Genomic DNA, 18,576 nt, shown 5'->3' with positions numbered 1-18,576 from the left:
ATTTGGGGGAAAATCTGGAATAGAGAGAGGGTTTGGGGGACTTGGGTTAGAGCTGGTAGAGCTCTCTGCCGAGAATGGAGAAATTGGGACACTTCAGAGCTCTCCCAGCAGCAGGAAGCAAGGAATTGGAGGAATGGGGTCAGGATCCCCAAGGAAGGAGAAGCGGAAGGGGGTGCCCAGTGGGCAGGGCACTGGGGGAGGGGCACATGCCACTGGGCTTGGGACGGAGGAAAGTGAAGTGTAGGTTCATTACTTCACCCCAGGGCAAGGGGGCCGTGGATGCATCACCAACATGCCCCCTCAGACTCCGAGGGAAGGCCAGAGCCCTCACTCTCCCCAGAGACCCAGAGTTCGCTTCTGTAACTGAGCAGAAACCCTGTGGGGCCTTCTTGGGACAGACGGCCTGCCCCTGCCATGTCCTCCGCCTGCCTCTTGTGTGCAGAAAAACTTTAGCCTCCTAGGCCTTCCCCAAGTTTCAAAGAATAAATTTAATCAGAGAAATGAGAAAATGCAAAAAGAAAGGAAAACAGTCAAGCAAGACTATAATAGTTTAGCCATTAAACAAAGTCAAGGACCTTTAGTTCCTCCTCAAGGGCTGTAGATACTATGCTGAGCCGTGTCCTTGAGCTGTTTTGCAGATACCGAGACCCCCACCAGGTGGAGGAAGTTAGCTCTATGCTGCCCACAAGCACGTAGCCCCCAGACCGGCTGGAACCAGAAAGTTGATGGTGTTGACTCCCGATTACCTCACCACCAACCAATCAGTAGAATGTCCACAAGGCGGTCATGCACCTGGAAACCTCCCTCCCTCACCCTGTCTTTCCCTTCCCCTGAAAGCCCTCAGGGAGTGCGGGTCTTTTGAGCACTAACTACCTGGACTCCTTGCTCGCTCCCTGCAATGAACACTGCCCTTCCCTTCACCACAAACTCGCGTCAGTAGATCAGCTTTACTGTGCGCAGGCGACCAGACCCAAGTTTGGTTCAGTAACACTTCTTCTGCTTCTTTCATATCTTCCAGGAAAATTTTCATCTCTTCTTTGGGGAAAATTCCCCCACGAGATATAAGATCCCTGGCACTACCAGAAGGGACTTTCCTCTCCCAGAAAGAGGCACTATGGGATTAATGACTGAGAGGCAGGGAGCAAAAGGGGGCAGCCCGGGAGGTGTGGGGGATGGACTGGCTCCCCATCTTCTGGAAGGGTGGGCTGCCTGGCCACAGCACAGTGAGAGCAGGTAGGATCTTCAAGCCCCCCAGCTTGAAGCCCTGATGTCTGGAAACCCTGCCAGCCTGCTTTCTGGGTTACTCTATACAAATGGGGAGAAACTTGGAAGTTACTGATGGTGCCCACAATTTCTGTCCCTGGGAGACCACCAAAGGGGCCAGGAGACCCTGTGCATGGGGTGGGGGGAGCTAGGTGGGTTGGCTTTCAGGAGCTTGGCATCCCATCTACTGTTCATTTCCATGGCTGGGTGAGCCAAGCCCTGGGGCCCCTCACCGTTGCACAGCTGAGGCCTTCCACCATCGGACAGGAGGCAGGAGGAAGCAGCTAGGATTGGGAAGAAGCTAGCTTGGCACTGGACCTGATGGGGGAAAGGGACAGGCAGAACTTTTTGTCCTGCAATTTTTTTTTTTTTTTTTTTTTTGCGGTATGCGGGCTTCTCACTATCGTGGCCTCTCCTGTTGTGGAGCACAGGCTCCGGACGCACAGGCTCAGCGGCCGTGGCTCCCGGGCCCAGCCGCCCCGCGGCATGTGGGATCTTCCCGGACCGGGGCACGAACCCGTGTCCCCTGTATCAGCAGGCGGACTCTCAACCACTGCGCCACCAGGGAAGCCCTGTCCTGCAATTTTAAGTGCAATCTTGAGAGGACCTGCTGGAGGCTCTGGGACAGCCCTGGTGGGGGTGTGCTGCTTCTCAGCTCCAGCCCTGGAGTGTGAAAGCCACTGTGGACAGTACATAAACCGAGGGGTGTGGCCGTGTGCCAATAAAACTTTATTTATAAAAATAGGCGAGGGGCCGCGGGTCATCGTTTGCTGACCCCTGCCTTAGAGCAACACAAGAGGTGCCTGGCCCCGGGTGGGCCGCTAGGACAGGGTTCCTCCCTGGACGGCCGACCAGCTCTGGCTCCTGTGGGCGAGACATCAGGTCGGTATGGTTTGATCACTCTACCGGACTGAAGCAGCCACATCAGTCTCCTCGCACAAGTGCTGCTGGGGGTTGTCTTTGAGGCCACGGCAGCCGCTGTCCCCAGCCCCCCTCACCAGCCAGGGAGAGCCTAGCTCCGCTCGGTTTAGATGGAGGTGGTCACCGGGGCAGCCCCGCCAAAGGGCGGAGAGGTCAGGAGCTCGGAGTTCACAGGGGGCTCTTGCTGCCTGGGGGATGGACGGGAGCTTCAGCACATGCAAGGAGGTGGCCACTGGCGGCTCGACAGGGATACCGTAGAAAAGGCACGTGATTCAGATCTGGAGTTGGCGGTCAGCTGATGCGCTCAGGCAGAGCCACCAGCTGCGGGGGGTCCGCGCTCCTGGAGGGGGAGAGGTCCCCATGTCCCCAGGACCCGCCGGCAGCTGAGAATAGGTCCCCCCCGCCACCGAGGGGATGCGGGCACGGCCAGGGCCCTGTGGGTTCCAGTGGTGGGCTGAGTGGGAGGGGCCCCACGCCTGCCCCAGGTCCTCAGGGTCTGCGCTGGGGCGGGGGCACAGGGTGAGCCTGGGGGGTCAGTGCCGCCCTGGCTTGATCCAGTTTCTGATGGTCCACTTCTGCCCCGAGCACCTCTGCACCACCAGCCGGAGCCCGAAGTTGGCGTCCTTGGACATCTCCACCTCCAGGCACCGGCCTGTGTCTCTGCTCATGATGGGGCCGCCCTGCATGGGAGGGAGACCCAGTCAGCTCGGGGGTCCCATCGCAAGAGCTTCCAAGGAGTGGGGGTGATACCAAGGCCAAACGGGTCACTGCACGGCCACCTGAGACTCGGGGTCCTGACTCTCCCAGTCCCTCTGTCCCCCAATCCCTCTGTCCTCTCGCCCCCGCCCCCGTCAGCCATCTCCCTTCTCCTGGAGTCCCAGGAGTGATCAAGACAGTGGACCCCAGGGCCCCTGAGACGGGCTTCTCCCCCAGAATTGCCCCCCTGACCCCTGGCATGTCTGATTTGCCCATCGGTCACCTCTGCAGGCCCTCTGGTCCCCCAGACATCAAGGGCCCTGGCCCAAACCCAAGGACCCCCAAGCTCATGTCCTGTACGTCCTCTATCCTTCTCCAGACAGGTCCCTCCCATGCACGCTGGCCCTCAGCGTCCTGGCTCCAAACGCGGCCTCCTGGGGACCCGCTGGTCTTGTTGGGTCCACTTGAGACAGTGACAGCTCATCCCTGCAGCCTCTCCTGTAACCAGGAGCCCCCACACAGGACCGTGCACACATCTGTCCCAGGGTCTCCTGCGTGGGAGGAGTTGGGTCGATTTCAACAAATCTCTGGGGGGGTCCAGTCTGGCCCCGCTTGGCCAGCAGCTGGGGCGGGGCTTCCGGGGCAGTCAGACCCCATCCCTTCTGCCTAAAGCCCCTCCCCAGGAGGCCAGAAGAGGCAGCCACGGGGCTGTGAACAGCCCGGCCCTTCCCTGGCTGTGGCTGCTGGCAGGTCCCCTAACGTCCGTGAGGGGGTCACGTGGGAGCAGCTGGTCCAGCCCCCGAGCCCTGCAGCCCCCGCTGCCCTCGGCTTCCCCACAGGCTGGTCCGGCGGCCCGGGGTCCCAGCAGCCTGCTGACCTGGGTGAAGTCCCACAGCCGCTGCGCTGGCCGGGCCACGTCCTCACACTTCCTCAGCGCGGGCGTGCGGCCCCTGCCGTCATCCACCAGGCACTTGGAGTCGGGCAGGAAGGCGGTGGAGCCCAGGGGGCCCAGCTGCAGCAGGCCCTCAGCGCTGTACCGCACCAGCTGGGGAGAGGCGTAGCGGGCTGTGGGCCGGGGCTGGCCTCACAGGGGCCCGCCCGAGGCCCTGGAGGGAGTAGGTGGGGCATAGCGGGAGGGACCAGCCCGGTCAGGGGCCAGCCTTGCTGGGGAGGGGCCGGGCCCGAGGAGCCCCCTCGGCCCCAGGGCGCCCAAGAGGCCATGGGCGGGGAGCCCACGGGGGATGCCTTCCGGTGGCCCCGCGGCCCCAGCCCCCTTTCTTCCACAAATTCCCCCAGCGGGATGCTCTCGGACTCCTTCCCCGGAGCTCTGCTCGGACCCCTCCCTCCATGGGGCCCAGAGACTCCGCCTCAGACGAGGAGGACTTCACATGTGCCCCGGGCCGCCCGTCTGCCCTCGAACCGGAGGCCGCCCCAAGTTCATGGCTCCAGGTCACGTCATTTGCCAAACACCAGCTAAGTAACGCCTGTGCACCCACGAGGAAACCAGTGCTCTAGATTCCTCCGCTCCCCGGCTGTGTGGCTTTGGGCGAGTCACGCCACCTCTCTGTGCCTCGGCTTCCTCATCTGTGAGAGGGGATGATGACAGTGCCGCCCGGGCAGGGCCACCGTGGGGAACCCACAGGCGTGTGGAGTGCAGGCTGAGCACAGCAGGTGCCGGGGTCGGTCAAGTGCTTCTCTCCTCTCCTTTCTCGCGTTTTCTCTCCCAGAAGAGTGGGTGCGCGCACACACACACCCTCTGATGTGTTTTCCAGTACAATCTGATGGCACAGCACCTCCCCTGCATGTTCGCACGGCCCTGCGACTCTGCCACCCCCGCTTAGCATGGGGCCCACGTTCTCTCCTGCGTCCTCCTGGGGGCGGCGTGTGAACATCCCAGAAGTGGTGCCACCAGACTCGGGGGCTGGGCGTAAATGCACGTGACACCTCCCACGTCTCCTGGGACGACCGTCCTCGGCATCACCGCTCCAGGGTGAGGAGGCCCGAGCAGCAGGGGGGAGGCCGTGTGGGGAGGGGCCGAGGCCCCGGAGCGGCAGCTCACGGTGGCTCAGACGTGGCCTCACCAGCCTGCCGGGTGGCCTGGGCAGTGCCGTGCAGAGTGGGTCCTGCTCCAGATCTGTGAGTAAAATAAAGACTGTGGTCCTTGCGGGCCATTCTGCCTGGGGACAGGTGGTCACAGATATGCTCGTGTCCCTTCTCCGTAAACTTGCTGAAGCCACGGAGATTTGAATATGGGGTCGGCAGCCCCTGAAATGTCCAGCACAAGCTCCAAGCCGGAGCCCCTGCCACCTGTAGCTTCAGCCTCGGAGGTAAGGACCTGGCGGAGCTCGGAAGAGGGAGCCTCAGTGCCGGGGAGCCAGCACGGCCCGTGATCAGGGAGGTCTGTCCCAGATGCCGAGCGGGGCAGCGAGCTGGGCTGGGAAGGGTTTAGGTGACCACAGGCGTCGCCGCTGGCTTGTGGGGAAGCTGTGTACTTCTAGAGATGCGTTCTGAAATACTCTGAGGTGAAAGGACCTGACGCCTGCAACTTGCTTTAAAATGACTCAGAAAAAAATAAATGATGCAAATACGGCCCGATCTGAACACCACTGCATCAGGATCAGGGGTGGAGAACCGTGTCTGTGAAGGGCGGGGAACAAGCATGTGTGTTTCATGGTTACTGCTGCACGTGTTTTCCCTTCTTTTCCCTCCATAAACCTTTAAAAAGGTAAAAACTTTTCTTTGGCCGGCAGGCTGCTCTTTGTTGACCCCATGAGCGTGTGGTTGGTCATTTGAAGACTTTTCTACTTTTCTGGAAGCTTGAAAGTGGTCAGAATAAAACCTGACAGGTTAAAGGAAGGGCCTCCTAACGACCCCCAGGCTATGTCGAGTCCAGCCCAGGAGGGGTCCCACGCCCACAAGGAGGTGGACGCGCCTGCCCCGTGTCCCTCTCACTCACACTGGTCAGGCCAGCGCAGCGGACAGAGGACAGAGGGCTGGGCCCATCGTGAGGGGTCCAGGTACTGGTCTGTGTCTGCTCCCTGAAGACTGTTTACTAACCATCTGTACGTGTGCAGATTTTGGTCCGAGACTGGCTTTCTTTATGTTGTAGGCTGAACTGTTTCCCCCAAAAGTCATGTTGAAGTCCTAACCCCCTGGCGCCTGTGAATGTGACCTTATTTGGAAATAGGATCATTGCAGAAGCGCTCGAGGTAAGGTGAGGTCATACTGGGTTAGGGCGGCCCTAATCCAACATGACTGGTATCCTGATGAGCAGAGAAAACAGAGGCACAAGGAGAAGGCAGGGTGAAGACTCAGCCAGAGGCCCGCACAGGCCACGCGATGACGGAGGCAGAGCCTGGAGGGATGTGGCCACCAGACAAGAACTGTGGGACCACCGGGGCGGGAAGGGTGGCCCTAGAGCCTCAGGAGGGAGCACAGCCCTGCCCATGCCGTGATTTCAGATTTCTGGTCTCCAGAGCTGAGAGAATAAACACCTGTCATTTAAACCGGTTCCCAGTTGGCCCCAGGACACTAACACAGCCGGGGATCGGGCTTTGGGGATGTAGCTTGTCCCCGTGAACACTTCAGCAGCCTCCACTGAGACCAAACCGACTGAAGTCATTTGCAAAGGAGACACCACCACGGGCGTGTCCGGCCTGGTGGGCACATGGGTCCATCTGACCTCTCTGTGGGGCGCGGTCCCGTGGGCTGCCCTCCCCGTCCACCTGTGTCCACATCCACCCTGGTTCCAGCAGCGAGGCCGCTTCTGCCGGCCGCCCCAGGGTCCACTCGCAGGTGGAGGGGGGCGCTCCCCCAGGTGTCACGCGGCGTCCTTGGAACACCCACACCTCACTCAGCCACGCGATTCGCTGCCCCAGACACCTCCGAGGCTGGCCCCGCGCTCCACAGCAGGGCTCGCTGGGAAACGACCACCGTCCACCCAGCCACCTGGAGTCGAAGAGGAGCAGGGCGTGTCCGGTGACGCCCCACAGACGTGGCCTCTCACCTCAGGTCTGTGCCGGCCAGAGGATTCCCTCCTGCAGCTGAGGGCCCAGCAAACTGGATTTCTCCCGGGAGGCCGCGTTTGCACCTCGATGGGTGATTCTGCTTCGCTCTCTTAAGGCAAGGCCACGTGCCAGCAGGGGTCCTGTGAAGAAGCTGCAGGGGTGCCAGGGGAGCACGGTCTTCTCCGTCGCCACAGGCTTGGCACCTCGCGCCCGCGATGGACCCCCACGCAGCTGTGCGGATGTGTCAGCACCCGTGGGTGTCCCAGAGCGGGAGCAGGTTCAGAGAGCTTCAAGGGGGCCGAGTGTCATTTCGGGGGTTAATTTAAATCCCACCCACTGAGAAGCAGCATTGTCACTGCAAGCAGAAGGCGGGTCCGCTTGGGATTGGAAACATCAGGCTGTGCATCGGGGTCCAGCACACCAGCACCGCCACCTCTGGAAACACACCTGCCTGGGGTCTGGACACCCGAGTGGCTGTCTTTAAAGCCCTCCAGGTGATAAGAACTGGTGACTAATGTGATACTTCCTGGGTTACGTCTACACCGTGGCTACCATTTACCCTCATTTTCCACTTCAGTCCACACGGCAGCCCTGAGAAATAGGTCCGTGATCATCCCCTCGATGGATAGGGAAACTGAGGCACAGGTGCCAGGTGATTCACCCAAAGCAAAGCCATTGCTCTTAATTTACCCAGGGCCTGAGCTCACAGCCTGCACGGCATCAGAATGCCCCGGCAGGCCTGCCTCTGCCCGCCGGGAGCCACCTCCACCTGTGTTCGGGGCTGTGTCCCTCAGGAACGTCACCGCCACCCCTACCTGGGAGGACATCCCGTGGCAGGGGTACAGGATGGCACGGTCATCGTCTTCTGCCCCCTGGTCCAAGCAGTAGCCGCTGGCTTTGCTGTTTCTCACCTACGACCAGAAATCAAAGGAGAGGCCCCGTCACAAGGGTGCTAAAGGCAGAGGCAGGCTGGAGGGAGCTTTACCGACCGGTCCCCTGCCCAGGGCCTGTGGTCGCAGGAAGGGGTGGCCCTCCTGGGATAAGAGGAGGGACAGGGGGAGGGGGGAGGAAGGGAGGGGGGAGAGGAGGGGAAAGGGGGAGGGGGGAGAGGAGGGGAAAGGGGGGAGCGGGGAGAGGACAGTGCCCTGGCCAGTGGGCTGGCTGCGGAGGGACTGGCTGGGCTCCTTGGAAGGGATGACCATGCCTGGCTTTGGGGGCGATGTGGACAGATGTGCCGTGTGTGCATGCATGTGCGTGCGTGTGCGTGTAGACCCGGCCACCCTCCCCAGGTGAAGCTCGCCACAGAAGCGGTAGCCTTGGAAAACAGCGAGGAGGGCCTGGCTGGCTCCCGGGAACAGCCTCCCCACATTCACGTCTTTTGCCGCATGACTGCAGCTCGTCCCCTCACCGGGGGTCAGGGTGCTACTCCCACAGCCCCCGAGTCTGGTCTGGCCTGGAGGCTTGCTCAGCCAATAGACGCAACGGAGATGGCTGTGTGCAGCTCTGAGCCTCAGGACACCTGCAGCCCCCACACTGCCTTGACCCCTGACTCTACCCTGAGAACAAGCCGAGCTGCCCGCTGGGCGTGACAGACATGTCACCTGCGCCCCAGTGCCCTGTTGACAGCCAGCGACCCTCCAGGTGTGCGGGTGAGCCTGTCCCCAGAGACCTGATGTCAGACTGGCCGAGGTCATCTCAGCCTGCCCCAGGTCAGGGCTGCCTGGATGACCCCTAGACTTGTGAGCAGGCACAGAGGCTTACTGCCCGAACCCTCTGTGTTCTAGGGATGTTTGTTTGGCAGCACTAACTAACTGACATAGCACTCCCACCCCGAGAGGTAGCACAGGTTTGAACCTTATCAGCTGGCAAAGTTCCTAACGTTACAGCTTCTGTGGGTGGGCGATGCATGAATTTGACTCATCGTGGTCAGGAGCACGCAGGGCAGCCTGGGAGGGGCTGGGAGGAGAGTGGCCTCCCGCCCACGCTGCTGATATGCATCCGTGGAGCTCCCTGTCATGTGGGAAACCTCTGTGTCCAGAGGAGCGGGAATCTGGCTTGGGGGTGTACCAGGAGGTCCAGGAACGGACAGGCCTCCTGGGATTATTCCCCGCCCCTTGGTATCACTTCTGCTTGGCCCACCTAAGTTCATGCATTCCTTCGCCTTGGGGAGCCTGGGTCCCCGTGGAGGAGCTGAGGCCTGGGGTAGGGGGAGGCCTGTCCCCCAGCACAGACCAGGACGAGTGGGCAGGAACGCAGTGCCCTCCCCCGGCTTTAAGGAGAGGTGTGCGTGGCCGTGCACGTGGGGGCCGGTGCAGACACGTGGGTCTTCCCACAGCTGGTGCCTGTACTGGTGTGAGTCCTGTCGTGCACTCGCATGCAGGTATTGTGGCACACAGACACGCTGTGTGTGTGAACGCATCCGTGTGCAGGGCTCTGCACATATGTACTTATGTGTTCACGTGTCATTTTGTCTCAGTAACAAGTATTTGCACCGTGCAGGGCAGGCAGCTTGGGTGGGGTCTGCATACACAGGTGAAGATGTACAGGTAGCTTTCAGTGTGCAAATGTACACTTCTGTGTCTGTGTGCACTTACACCCATATGCACGTCTGCACAGATCAATGCATGTGCATGAGATCATGTATAAACACGTGTGCGACACAGATACGTATGCACACACGTGTCTCTGAATCTACTTTGTGTACCTCGGTATGCAGGCACGAGTGTGTGTCCCTGCGGCTCTTACACTGGTGTGTGCGTGAGTGTGCCTGTGCGCTCTGCTGGCTGCTGTCCGTGAACGTGTGCCCGGGGACAGGCCAGGATGCCGGGAGGCGGGGCGCGGGTGCGGGGTGCAGGGTGCAGCCATCCCTCGGAGGCGGTACCTCTCCGTACGTGAGCGTGTCGTTGTAGGTCCTCATCTCTGGGTACACGTTGTCCAGGTACCACTTGAAGCTGTGGCACTTCAGCCTCTGGCGCAGGGCCAGCCGCTCGGACACGTCCCCAAAGTCCACGCCGGGGTTCTGCGAAGCCGGAAGTGAGGCGGGACGGGTGCTGCGGTGTGCAGAGCCCGCACCAGCCAGGCCTCTGCCCGGGGGGTTGGGGAGCCCCAGGACCTGCAGGCCCCCCATCACAGGACCGTGCCACGCTCAGGGCTTCCCGGCCCTGAGCCTCGTCTGGGGGCCTTCTGCCCTCCCAGGCTCCTTGAAGGTCCAGGGCAGCGGGGCCGATGGGAAAAGCCTGGCATCTCCGGCCTGTTTGCAGCAGGACCAGCTGGAGAGCAGCCGGCCTGGACAGACAGCCACCGGCAGTGTGTGTGGGCCAGGCTTGTAACACCCTGCACCCGCCCAAGGAAAGACCTGCCCTCAGCCAGCTCCCGGGAGGTGACTTCAAACATCCCGAGTATTGTTTACGGGGGCCAGGCCAGGTCGTCTGTGCTACAGGGTGACCTACGGGGGTCGCCGTGGGGCATCAGCTTGACCTCTGCAGGGGCCAGAGACCAAGGCCGGGCACGTGGAGGTCAGCCCCGTGCACGTGAGCCCCAGTAAATTCTGGAGGCTGAGGCTCGGGTGCGCTTCCCGGGTTAGTGATACGCTGTACATATTGTCACACATTGCAGCTGGGAGAATTAAGCGCAATTTCTGTGACTCCCTGGGAGTCACATCCTTTCATTATAAGAAACCACAGCCCCCACGTAACAGCTTTTCTGAGCTCTGAGTCCTTGTAGCCAAACACCAAACCTGAGGGTGGTCCTGGGGGCCCTGACACTCTGTGACAGGTTGGGGATGTGGGTGGGTTTGAGAAAGCCCCCTCCCCAAGCCCAGGTCCCCGAGGCTCTGATACCAGCTAAGGAAGGACCGTGGGCCTGGTGTGAAGGGCAGACCCTGGGCTGGACGCGGGAGCAGATGACCTTGGGAGCCCTCCACCTACAAGGCGGCATCACCCAGACATGGGGCCGTGAATCCGACTCAGCTCAGGAGGTTGCAGTGAAGATGTTTAAAATACCAGGACGTTTTACACATAATGAAGATAATGTCTCTTAACTTTTTTGTTATATACACGAAGCTCTATCTGCTGACAGCTAGACATCCATGCACACGTGTGCCTGTGTGTGTGTGTGTCCTAATAAAAGATCAAGCTCCTTCTGTGGGTGGATGCTTCCAGGATGAGTCTACCCCAGAGACGCGAATCCTCCCGTGTCCAGGGGAGCAGAAGTGCGTGAGGCTGGTCCTGCAGCCAGTGGGGGTGAGCAGGATGGGCAGCCTGTCCTCAGCACTCCCATGCACACGCACATACATGCATGCACACAGTGCACACACACGTGTACGCCCAAGCCCCTTCTCTGGGCTGCCCCGCCCCCCAGCCCTGGTTAGGACCCTCTGGCTCACACCCAGATCCTGCTTCCCGCCGGCCACAGGCAGACCCCTCGAACAGACCCCTCCTGCCCCCGCTCCCTGCAGGGCAGGCAGGTCTGGCTGCAGACATCACACGTGGGAGAAGCCACCATCCCCACAGCAGGCGGGCCCTGAGAGCCCCGTGACAGGGTCCTGCGGAGGACCGAGTTACATTCCGGCTCTGCCTCTTTTCAGCCGCGCACACTCGTGTGCCTCAGTTTCCCAATCTGCCGTGTGGAAGTGATGGGGTCATCATTACGGTCATCGTATCACCGTGGCCTCGTGCAGAACTACGGGGAGAGGCTTCTGCGTGGCGAGGGGTATGCTATGTGTCCCAGGAGGGGCTGTGGTCACCCTGGGGCAGCTCTCAGCGCAGCAGCGGCTGCGACCCCGCAGTGCCACGTCTGCAGCCGCTCGGGGGCTCACACCGTGGAGGGAAGGAGCTCTCGGGGCGGGAGGGAGGCGTGCCAACCAGCGTCACAGCTGCTGGAAACGGGCTCTGCTTGGTGAAGGTCATGACGTTCCTGAGCCTCATCCTGGCTGAGCTGTCCAGGAGGCCCCACCTCCCGTGGCCGGGCTATGCCTTGGATGACCACTGAGGCTGTCCCCGGGGGCAGCCCCGCCCCCAGCCCTCCCCGTCACCACCCGGTCCACCAGCTTACGCTCATGGGGATGTTCCAGGCCATGTACACGTGGGACTTGAAGCTGTCCATCCACACCTCGGCCGCCCGCAGGGCGTTGCGCTTTGCGTAGTAGTCAATGTCGTTGTTGTAGGGCTTCTTGGTACGCTCGATGTGGGCCACGCGGGAGCAGGGCAGAACCTCCATGCTGCCGCCGCACTGCCACACCTGTGGGGACCCGGGTCTGGATGGTGGGTCCGCCCCTCCCAGCAGCCACCGGGGCCAAGGGCACCCTCCCCCCTCCCCGCATCCCCTGTTCTCAGATCCCCGGGACAGGCCTTCCAGAGGGCAAGGAGGCCCAGCCGCCTGGGCCGTTCCAGCGGAAGACGCCAAAGAGAAGCCGTGGCTTTGGGTTAAGCCCATCAAAGCCTGGGGGCAAGGCTGCCTCCCCTTCTGGATTTCCCACCGAATTGCATTTCTCTTGCACGTCCCATGATCTAAACAATGGAGGGATTTTTTTCTGATATCCTGACAGTTCATTATTATCCCTTTCCTATGGCCCCTGCCACCACTCAGTGTTTGCTCTGGGCCCAGAGCCTGGCCTGAGAGGGGGCTACTTCCTACCAGCAGCTGTCCTCCCCCCGCAGCTGGAAGAACCAACCTACAGTCTAATTTTAAAAGAGCAGCTTGTGGGACTTCCCTGGTGGCGCAATGGATAAGAATCTGCCTGCCAACGCCGGGGACATGGGTTCGAGCCCTGGTCCAGGAAGATCCCACATGCCGCGGAGCAACTAAGCCTGTGCACCACAATTACTAAGCCTTCGCGCCACAACTACTGAAGCTGTGCTCTAGAGCCCATGAGCCACAACTACTGAGCCTGTGTTCTAGAGTCTGCGCACCACAACTACTGAGCCCGCGTGCCACAACTACTGAAGCCCGTGTGCCTAAAACCTGTGCTCCACAACAAGAGAAGCCACCGCAATGAGAAGCCTGCGCACCGCAATGAAGAGTAGCCCCTGCTCACTGCAACTAGAGAAGAGAGCCCCTGTGCAGCAATGAAGACCCAATGCAGCCAAAAATAAAATAAATAAATTTATATTTTCAGAAAAGAGAAGCTTGCTATGCAAACAGTGCTTCAAGCACCCCAGACACAGTCCCGGTCTAAAGGAAAAGTCTAAACAAACAGCTGTTTCTTCTGCAAATAAGGCTCCCCAAAGTCCCTAACTGCTAGAACCCTCACTTGTAATAGAAATGTTATCTTGCATCAGGATCTCCTTTCATGCCTGCTTGCTTCTGCACTGCTTCACCTGACAAAACTTAGCCTTACTAGGGACACAACACATGGGTTGTGTTAGTCTGTTCTATTCTACCCCATCCTATGCGATCCTACCTGTGCCATGAGGCGCCCAGATATTTGGTTCACACGGCTCTGGGTGTGTCCAGGTGAGATGAACACAAGTTGGTGGGCCGAGTAAAGCAGATTGCCCTCCTCAGTGTGGGTGGGCCCCAACCAATCAGTTGAAGGCCTGAACAAACAGAAAGGCTGAGGGAGGGACAGTTCACTCTTTGCCTGACGGTCATCGAGCTGGGCTGCTGGTCTTCTCCTGCCTTCAGACTTGGTCTGGAACCACACCCTCGGCTCTCCTGGGCCTCCAGCTTGCCAACTGCAGGTCTTGGACTTCTGAGCCTCCGTAACTGTGTGGGCCAATTCCTTATCATCTCTGGATAACCCAGACTAATGTCCTACCCTATCTTATCCCACCCTACCCCATCCCACTGAAAAAATGCTGGTGCAACCCACCAGGTCGACTTCACCATGAACAACTCAGTCTGATCAACTTGGCCCAAGCTCTCTTCGGTCAGATTCTTACCCCTAAGCCTCTTCTAATTCAGACATTTTGGAAATGCCAGGCATGTGCTAAGCACCTTACTCGCCTCATCTCACTCAACCCACCAGGACCCAGGAAGGACGGGTACCACAGGCAATGTTCTCCTCACTGTACAGAAGAAGATACCGAGGGTCAGAGAGGTTAAGCCAGTCACACGAGCTCAGGGGACCTGGCCAGGCCTGACTGATCCCACAGCCTCTTAATGTCAACGCTGTGCTGGTCATACCTCCCCCGCACAGCCACTGTCTTCTGGAAACTGTTGTATTTTATAGTTGAAATATAACATCAGTTCACAAACATTTGTCCATGCAGCCACACTTGAAAGTTGTCATTTCTTTTTTTTTTTTGCGGTACGCAGGCGTCTCACAGCTGTGGCCTCTCCCATTGCGGAGCACAGGCTCCGGACGCGCAGGCCCAGCGGCCATGGCTCACGGGCCCAGCCGCTCCGTGGCACGTGGGGTCTTCGCAGACCGGGGCATGAACCCGCGTCCCCTGCATCGGCAGGTGGACTCTCAACCACTGCGCCACCAGGGAAGCCCCCCTTTTTTTTTTTTTAATAATTTTTATTGCAATATAGTTGATTTACAATGTTGTGGGATTTTTTTTTTTTTTTGGCTGCGTTGGGTCTTTGTTGCTGCTCATGGGCTTTCTCTAGTTGCGGCAAGCGGGGGCTACTCTTCGTTGCGGTGAGTGGGCTTCTCACTGCGGTGGCTTCTCTTGTTGCAGAGCACAGGCTCTGGGCCCACAGGCCTCCGTAGTTGTGGCACACATGCTCATTAGTTGTGGCTCGCGGGCTGTAGAGCGCAGGCTCTGTAGTTGTGGCGCACGGGCTTAGTTGCTCTGCAGTGGAAGGGGTCTTCCCGGACCAGGGATCAAACCCGTGCCCCCTGCATTAGCAGGCGGATTCTTAACCACTGCACCACCAGGGAAGTCCAAAAGTTGTCATTTCTTATCGCAGAGAGGATGGGCCTTAATTCACTTCCCTATTGCCCCAGTTATTAGACATTTAGATTTTCCTCCTGTAGTTTCTTCACTATTAAAATCAAGGCTGTACTCCACATTAGAAACACGTTCTTGGGCTAAATCGTCAGGTAAGTTGGCAGGCACGAGTACTTTAAGCTGAAGTCTTGTTGACAAACACAACTGGGTGTTTCTCAGTCTTGGGCATGGATTTCACTCCGTGGGTCCCTCTGGCCTCTTGTCTAGCCTTCTTCAGCCTAAACGTTCTGCCTTACGCCCAGTTTAAGTGGCACCGGCTTCATCAAGGCCCATTCCTCCCAGACAGCGACTGCGCAGAGTGGCCTTGACACCTCGGGGCTCCAGCCTGAATTTGCAGAACCCACTTTGGGACCCATGAGGAGGGGCTTGAGAAGCGGGGCTGGCTTCACGGGAGGCGTGGAAGGCGGGGCCTGCTAGAGCTCACACCAACTAGAGGCAGCGCTCGTTTCCTGGGGCTGTGTAACAAGGACCGCAGACCAGGTGTAAACAACAGACACATTCTCTCACAGCCCTTGAGGCCCCGCTCCCTCCGGGGCTCCAGCGGAGGGTCCCACCTCCCTCTCCCAGCTTCTGGTGGCCCCAGGTGCCCTTGGCTTGTGGCCCCATCCCTCCCGTCACGTGGCCTCCCCCCCATGGGTCTGTGTCTCAAGTTCCCCTCTCCTCTCTCGGGTAAGGACAGCAGCCATCAGATTTAGGGCCCACCCTAATTCCAGGAGGATCTCATCTTGAGACCCCTCACAGCTTCCAGGCAGAGGTCTCTGGGGCTGCCATTCACCCACCACAGACGCCAAGCCCCCGTCTCAGGGAAGAGCACGGCCCAGCCCTGCCTGCTCCCTCGGCCCTACTCTCTGCCCCCGGGAAAGCAGAGGAAGACAGGAAAGTCTCACAGCAGGTAACGGGCAGCCCCTCCTGACACCACCCACGGCTGGGATAAGAAATCACCCGAGCGAGGGAGGGGAGGCTGCCCACTCCTCGTGGCTCACTGAGCACGTGCCCAGCACGCTCTCCCCTGGCCCGGCTCATGGCCACTCGGGACCACTGCTTGGCACCCTGCAGGCTCAGCAGGCAGCACCCACGGCCTCCGCCTGACGGTGAGAACCGCGCACGCTCTGTATCAGAGACGCGGTGCATGTTTACGCCCAGGTCCCGAGCTGCAGACCCAGCCTTGCTTCCACGTGACTTTGCTTCCACGTGGCTGGAGGTGGGGCTGCAGGGGGAGGGCTGAGGGCCCTGCCCAACTCCCACCACTTCCGCTCACACACCTCTGTCAAACCCCGGCACGTGGCCCAGCTGCCCAGGAGACTGGGAGCGCAGGTGGTCACCTGGTGAGCCGGGAACCTTCCAGGAGGCCAAACACTGAAACAAACAGAGGAAGCTCTGCACACCCGCAGGGCAAGTGCCCGGTCCCCCTGCCCATCCTCTGTGGCCACCGTCACCACACGTTTCCTGAGGGGCCTCCCTGCTGTCCGTGCCTGCCTAGTCTCCAGCCGGGGCCGGGGCTTCTGTCCAGTCGTCCAGGCCTCTGAACCTCCCCTTGCCCCTGCTCGTCTCAGCGCCCACCCCACACCCTGCCAGGGCCCCTGTGCTGGCTGCTCCCTCTGGCAGGAACGCCCTCACCAAGCTCCGCTTGCCTGGCCGCCTCTCCACCTTCAACTGTGCTCGCATGTCACCTCCTCCGGGATTCCCTCCTTACCACCCCATTTAAAGTGCAGCCCCTCAAGCCTCATTCCCCGGCCAGCCCTGTCTACCTCTGTGGCTTTTGTGTCTTTCTCACATGGGACACCATTTACCTGCTGATTCCATGTTGTCTGTCTGCCCCACTAAAATGTAAGCCTCGGTCAGTGGGGTTTTCCATTGCCGCATTCCCAGCTGACAAAGCTGGACCAGGAGGTAAGCAGAGGGATGACGATAAACCCCAACAATGCCATGCGGGGGCAAGCAGGGGATTAACCTCACCCTCGCTGCAGATGAAAATAAGAACTGAGGCTCAGAGACGTTAAGAAACACATCCAGGCTCACACAGCTGGTTCCTGGTGGGACAGGGATTCAGAACCCTTGCATGAAGACCCTGAAGTTTCTGCTTCACCCACAGCTGTGAAAGGTGTCACAGGGACGATTCACACGATCTAAGTGTTCCTGTCACACCCACCCTGTGTCTCAACCACTAATTATCTCAATCGACTTGGTTAGTTGCCACCCAAACAGAAACAGCAAACACGAGGCAGAGGACCAGGTGTCAGGCCTTCGGGCAGCGGCTTGGAGGGAGGGCGAAGGGCACGGGGGCGGGGGGGGCGCCCACCCCGCCCAGAGGGACCCCCGCCCCTCAGCCAGCAGATCTCAGCTCCTGGAGCCTTGCTGCTGGTTTCTGAGGCTGGGATTCCAGAGCAGCAGCCTTTATACATAAGCCCTTCTTACAAAGTCCAGAAATAACGGTCCATCAGCAGGAATGCCTGTGAAGGTTTATTTACCCTCCAGCCGCCCTGGCAATGCACGCCCGACAGGTGTCCCAATAGGAGCCGAGGGGCTGGGACCAGGACCCGGTGACAGGGGGGCCGCGTGTGGCCTGGGGATGGCAGAGCGGGCGACAGGGCCTGAGTGCCTTCCCTCAAATCGACGCTCTTAGGACGTCCATCGTGAATCAAGCTGCCGTTTCTCGTGGTTTCTTCCCCATCTTCCTCCTGCACCACAATGGTCAACACGACATTTCTGGAGAGCCCTGCTACTAAAAAGCCAGTGCCTCCTGAAACCTGAGCGGAGAAGGAAAATGGTCCCAGCCACTTGGCGGGAGAGGCCACGTGTCTGTGCATCCTTTGTAGGGAGACGCCTCTCTGGACTCCGAGTTCATCCCCTTGGCCGCACAGCCCAGGAGCGTGGCACACGGCTCCTCACTGGCCCCGCCTCTCCGTGAGCCTTCCCGTGAGGGCCGAGGGACACGGAGGGGCACTGCCGCGCTGCCAGCGCAGGAGCTTCCCAGTCTGCTCTGCGGTAGCATCTCCTGGTGGAGGTTAAAATTCTCAACCCTGCTGACCACATCAGAACTGATGGGCTGATGGTCGGGTCCCTGGGGCCCGAATCTGTACTCGGGGGAGGCCGTGCTGTCCCAGGGGCCTCCTGGGGAGGCGGAAGGAGCAAGCCCCGCGGTTCTGTTTGGATATAGCTGAACACAGGGGCCTCTGCTGCTGCAACCAGGGTTTCCAACTGGGTCCCCCCAGAGAGGCGACGGGGCCCGCGGCTCGACCCTGCAGTGAGACCCGCAGGGCGGCCAGGTGGGTGGGAAAGGACACGCACGTACGCGCATGCACACGCGCACACTCACACCTCCCGCTGGGGACAGCTCGCCCTGTGGGCGTGCAGCTGTTCTGTGGAGCAGGCCCCTGCCCCGTGGGGGGACTTCAGAAGGGACAACCAGGAGCCCCCCGGGGCCTCTGCCGGAGCCCTAGGGCTCAGAGTGCCGGCCACTGGGACAGAAGGCCGCTGACACATCTTGGACCCGAAATAAAGAGCTTCGGGCCCAGAGCAGAGACCCAGCAAATCTCAGGTCCGTTGGAGCTGGCGGCCCAGCAAACAACTGCAGCTGCTTCTCCAGACGCAGCCCTGGTTGCCGAGGGGGATGGAGGAGGAACGGGGTCGGGCGTCTGCTGCCTCAGGGCTGACCCCGAAGGCCTCGGGGTCCCAGCGTCGAAGCTGGAGAGCGGCCAGGGCTGCTGTAGCTCCTCTCCCCTCAGAGTGGCCTGGGGGCCGGTCAGCAGTGGGGATGCTCAGGCCCGGCCCACCCTCCCTGATCACAGCCG

General features: G+C 60.2%; 1 protein-coding gene across 1 annotated transcript in view; it reads right to left on the bottom strand.

Moving 5' to 3' along the window:
• Positions 1-2,717: 2,717 nt before the first annotated feature.
• Positions 2,718-18,576, bottom strand: part of GALNT9 (polypeptide N-acetylgalactosaminyltransferase 9) — a 90,845-nt gene continuing 74,986 nt past the window's right edge. The window contains exons 7-11 of the mRNA XM_022597937.3: positions 11,940-12,125; positions 9,769-9,906; positions 7,703-7,798; positions 3,758-3,925; positions 2,718-2,864 (exon numbers count right to left, since the gene is read on the bottom strand). Coding sequence (XP_022453645.1) covers positions 2,718-2,864; positions 3,758-3,925; positions 7,703-7,798; positions 9,769-9,906; positions 11,940-12,125 — 735 coding nt within the window. The remainder of the gene's footprint in view (positions 2,865-3,757; positions 3,926-7,702; positions 7,799-9,768; positions 9,907-11,939; positions 12,126-18,576) is intronic.

Source organism: Delphinapterus leucas, chromosome 14, assembly GCF_059928025.1.
Source record: "Delphinapterus leucas isolate spDelLeu-1000000601 "Yukka" chromosome 14, BTC_Dleu_Yukka2, whole genome shotgun sequence".
Classification (NCBI taxonomy): domain Eukaryota; kingdom Metazoa; phylum Chordata; class Mammalia; order Artiodactyla; family Monodontidae; genus Delphinapterus; species Delphinapterus leucas.
Note: the sequence above shows the minus strand (reverse complement) of the source record. Positions and strands in the feature narration are given on the sequence as shown.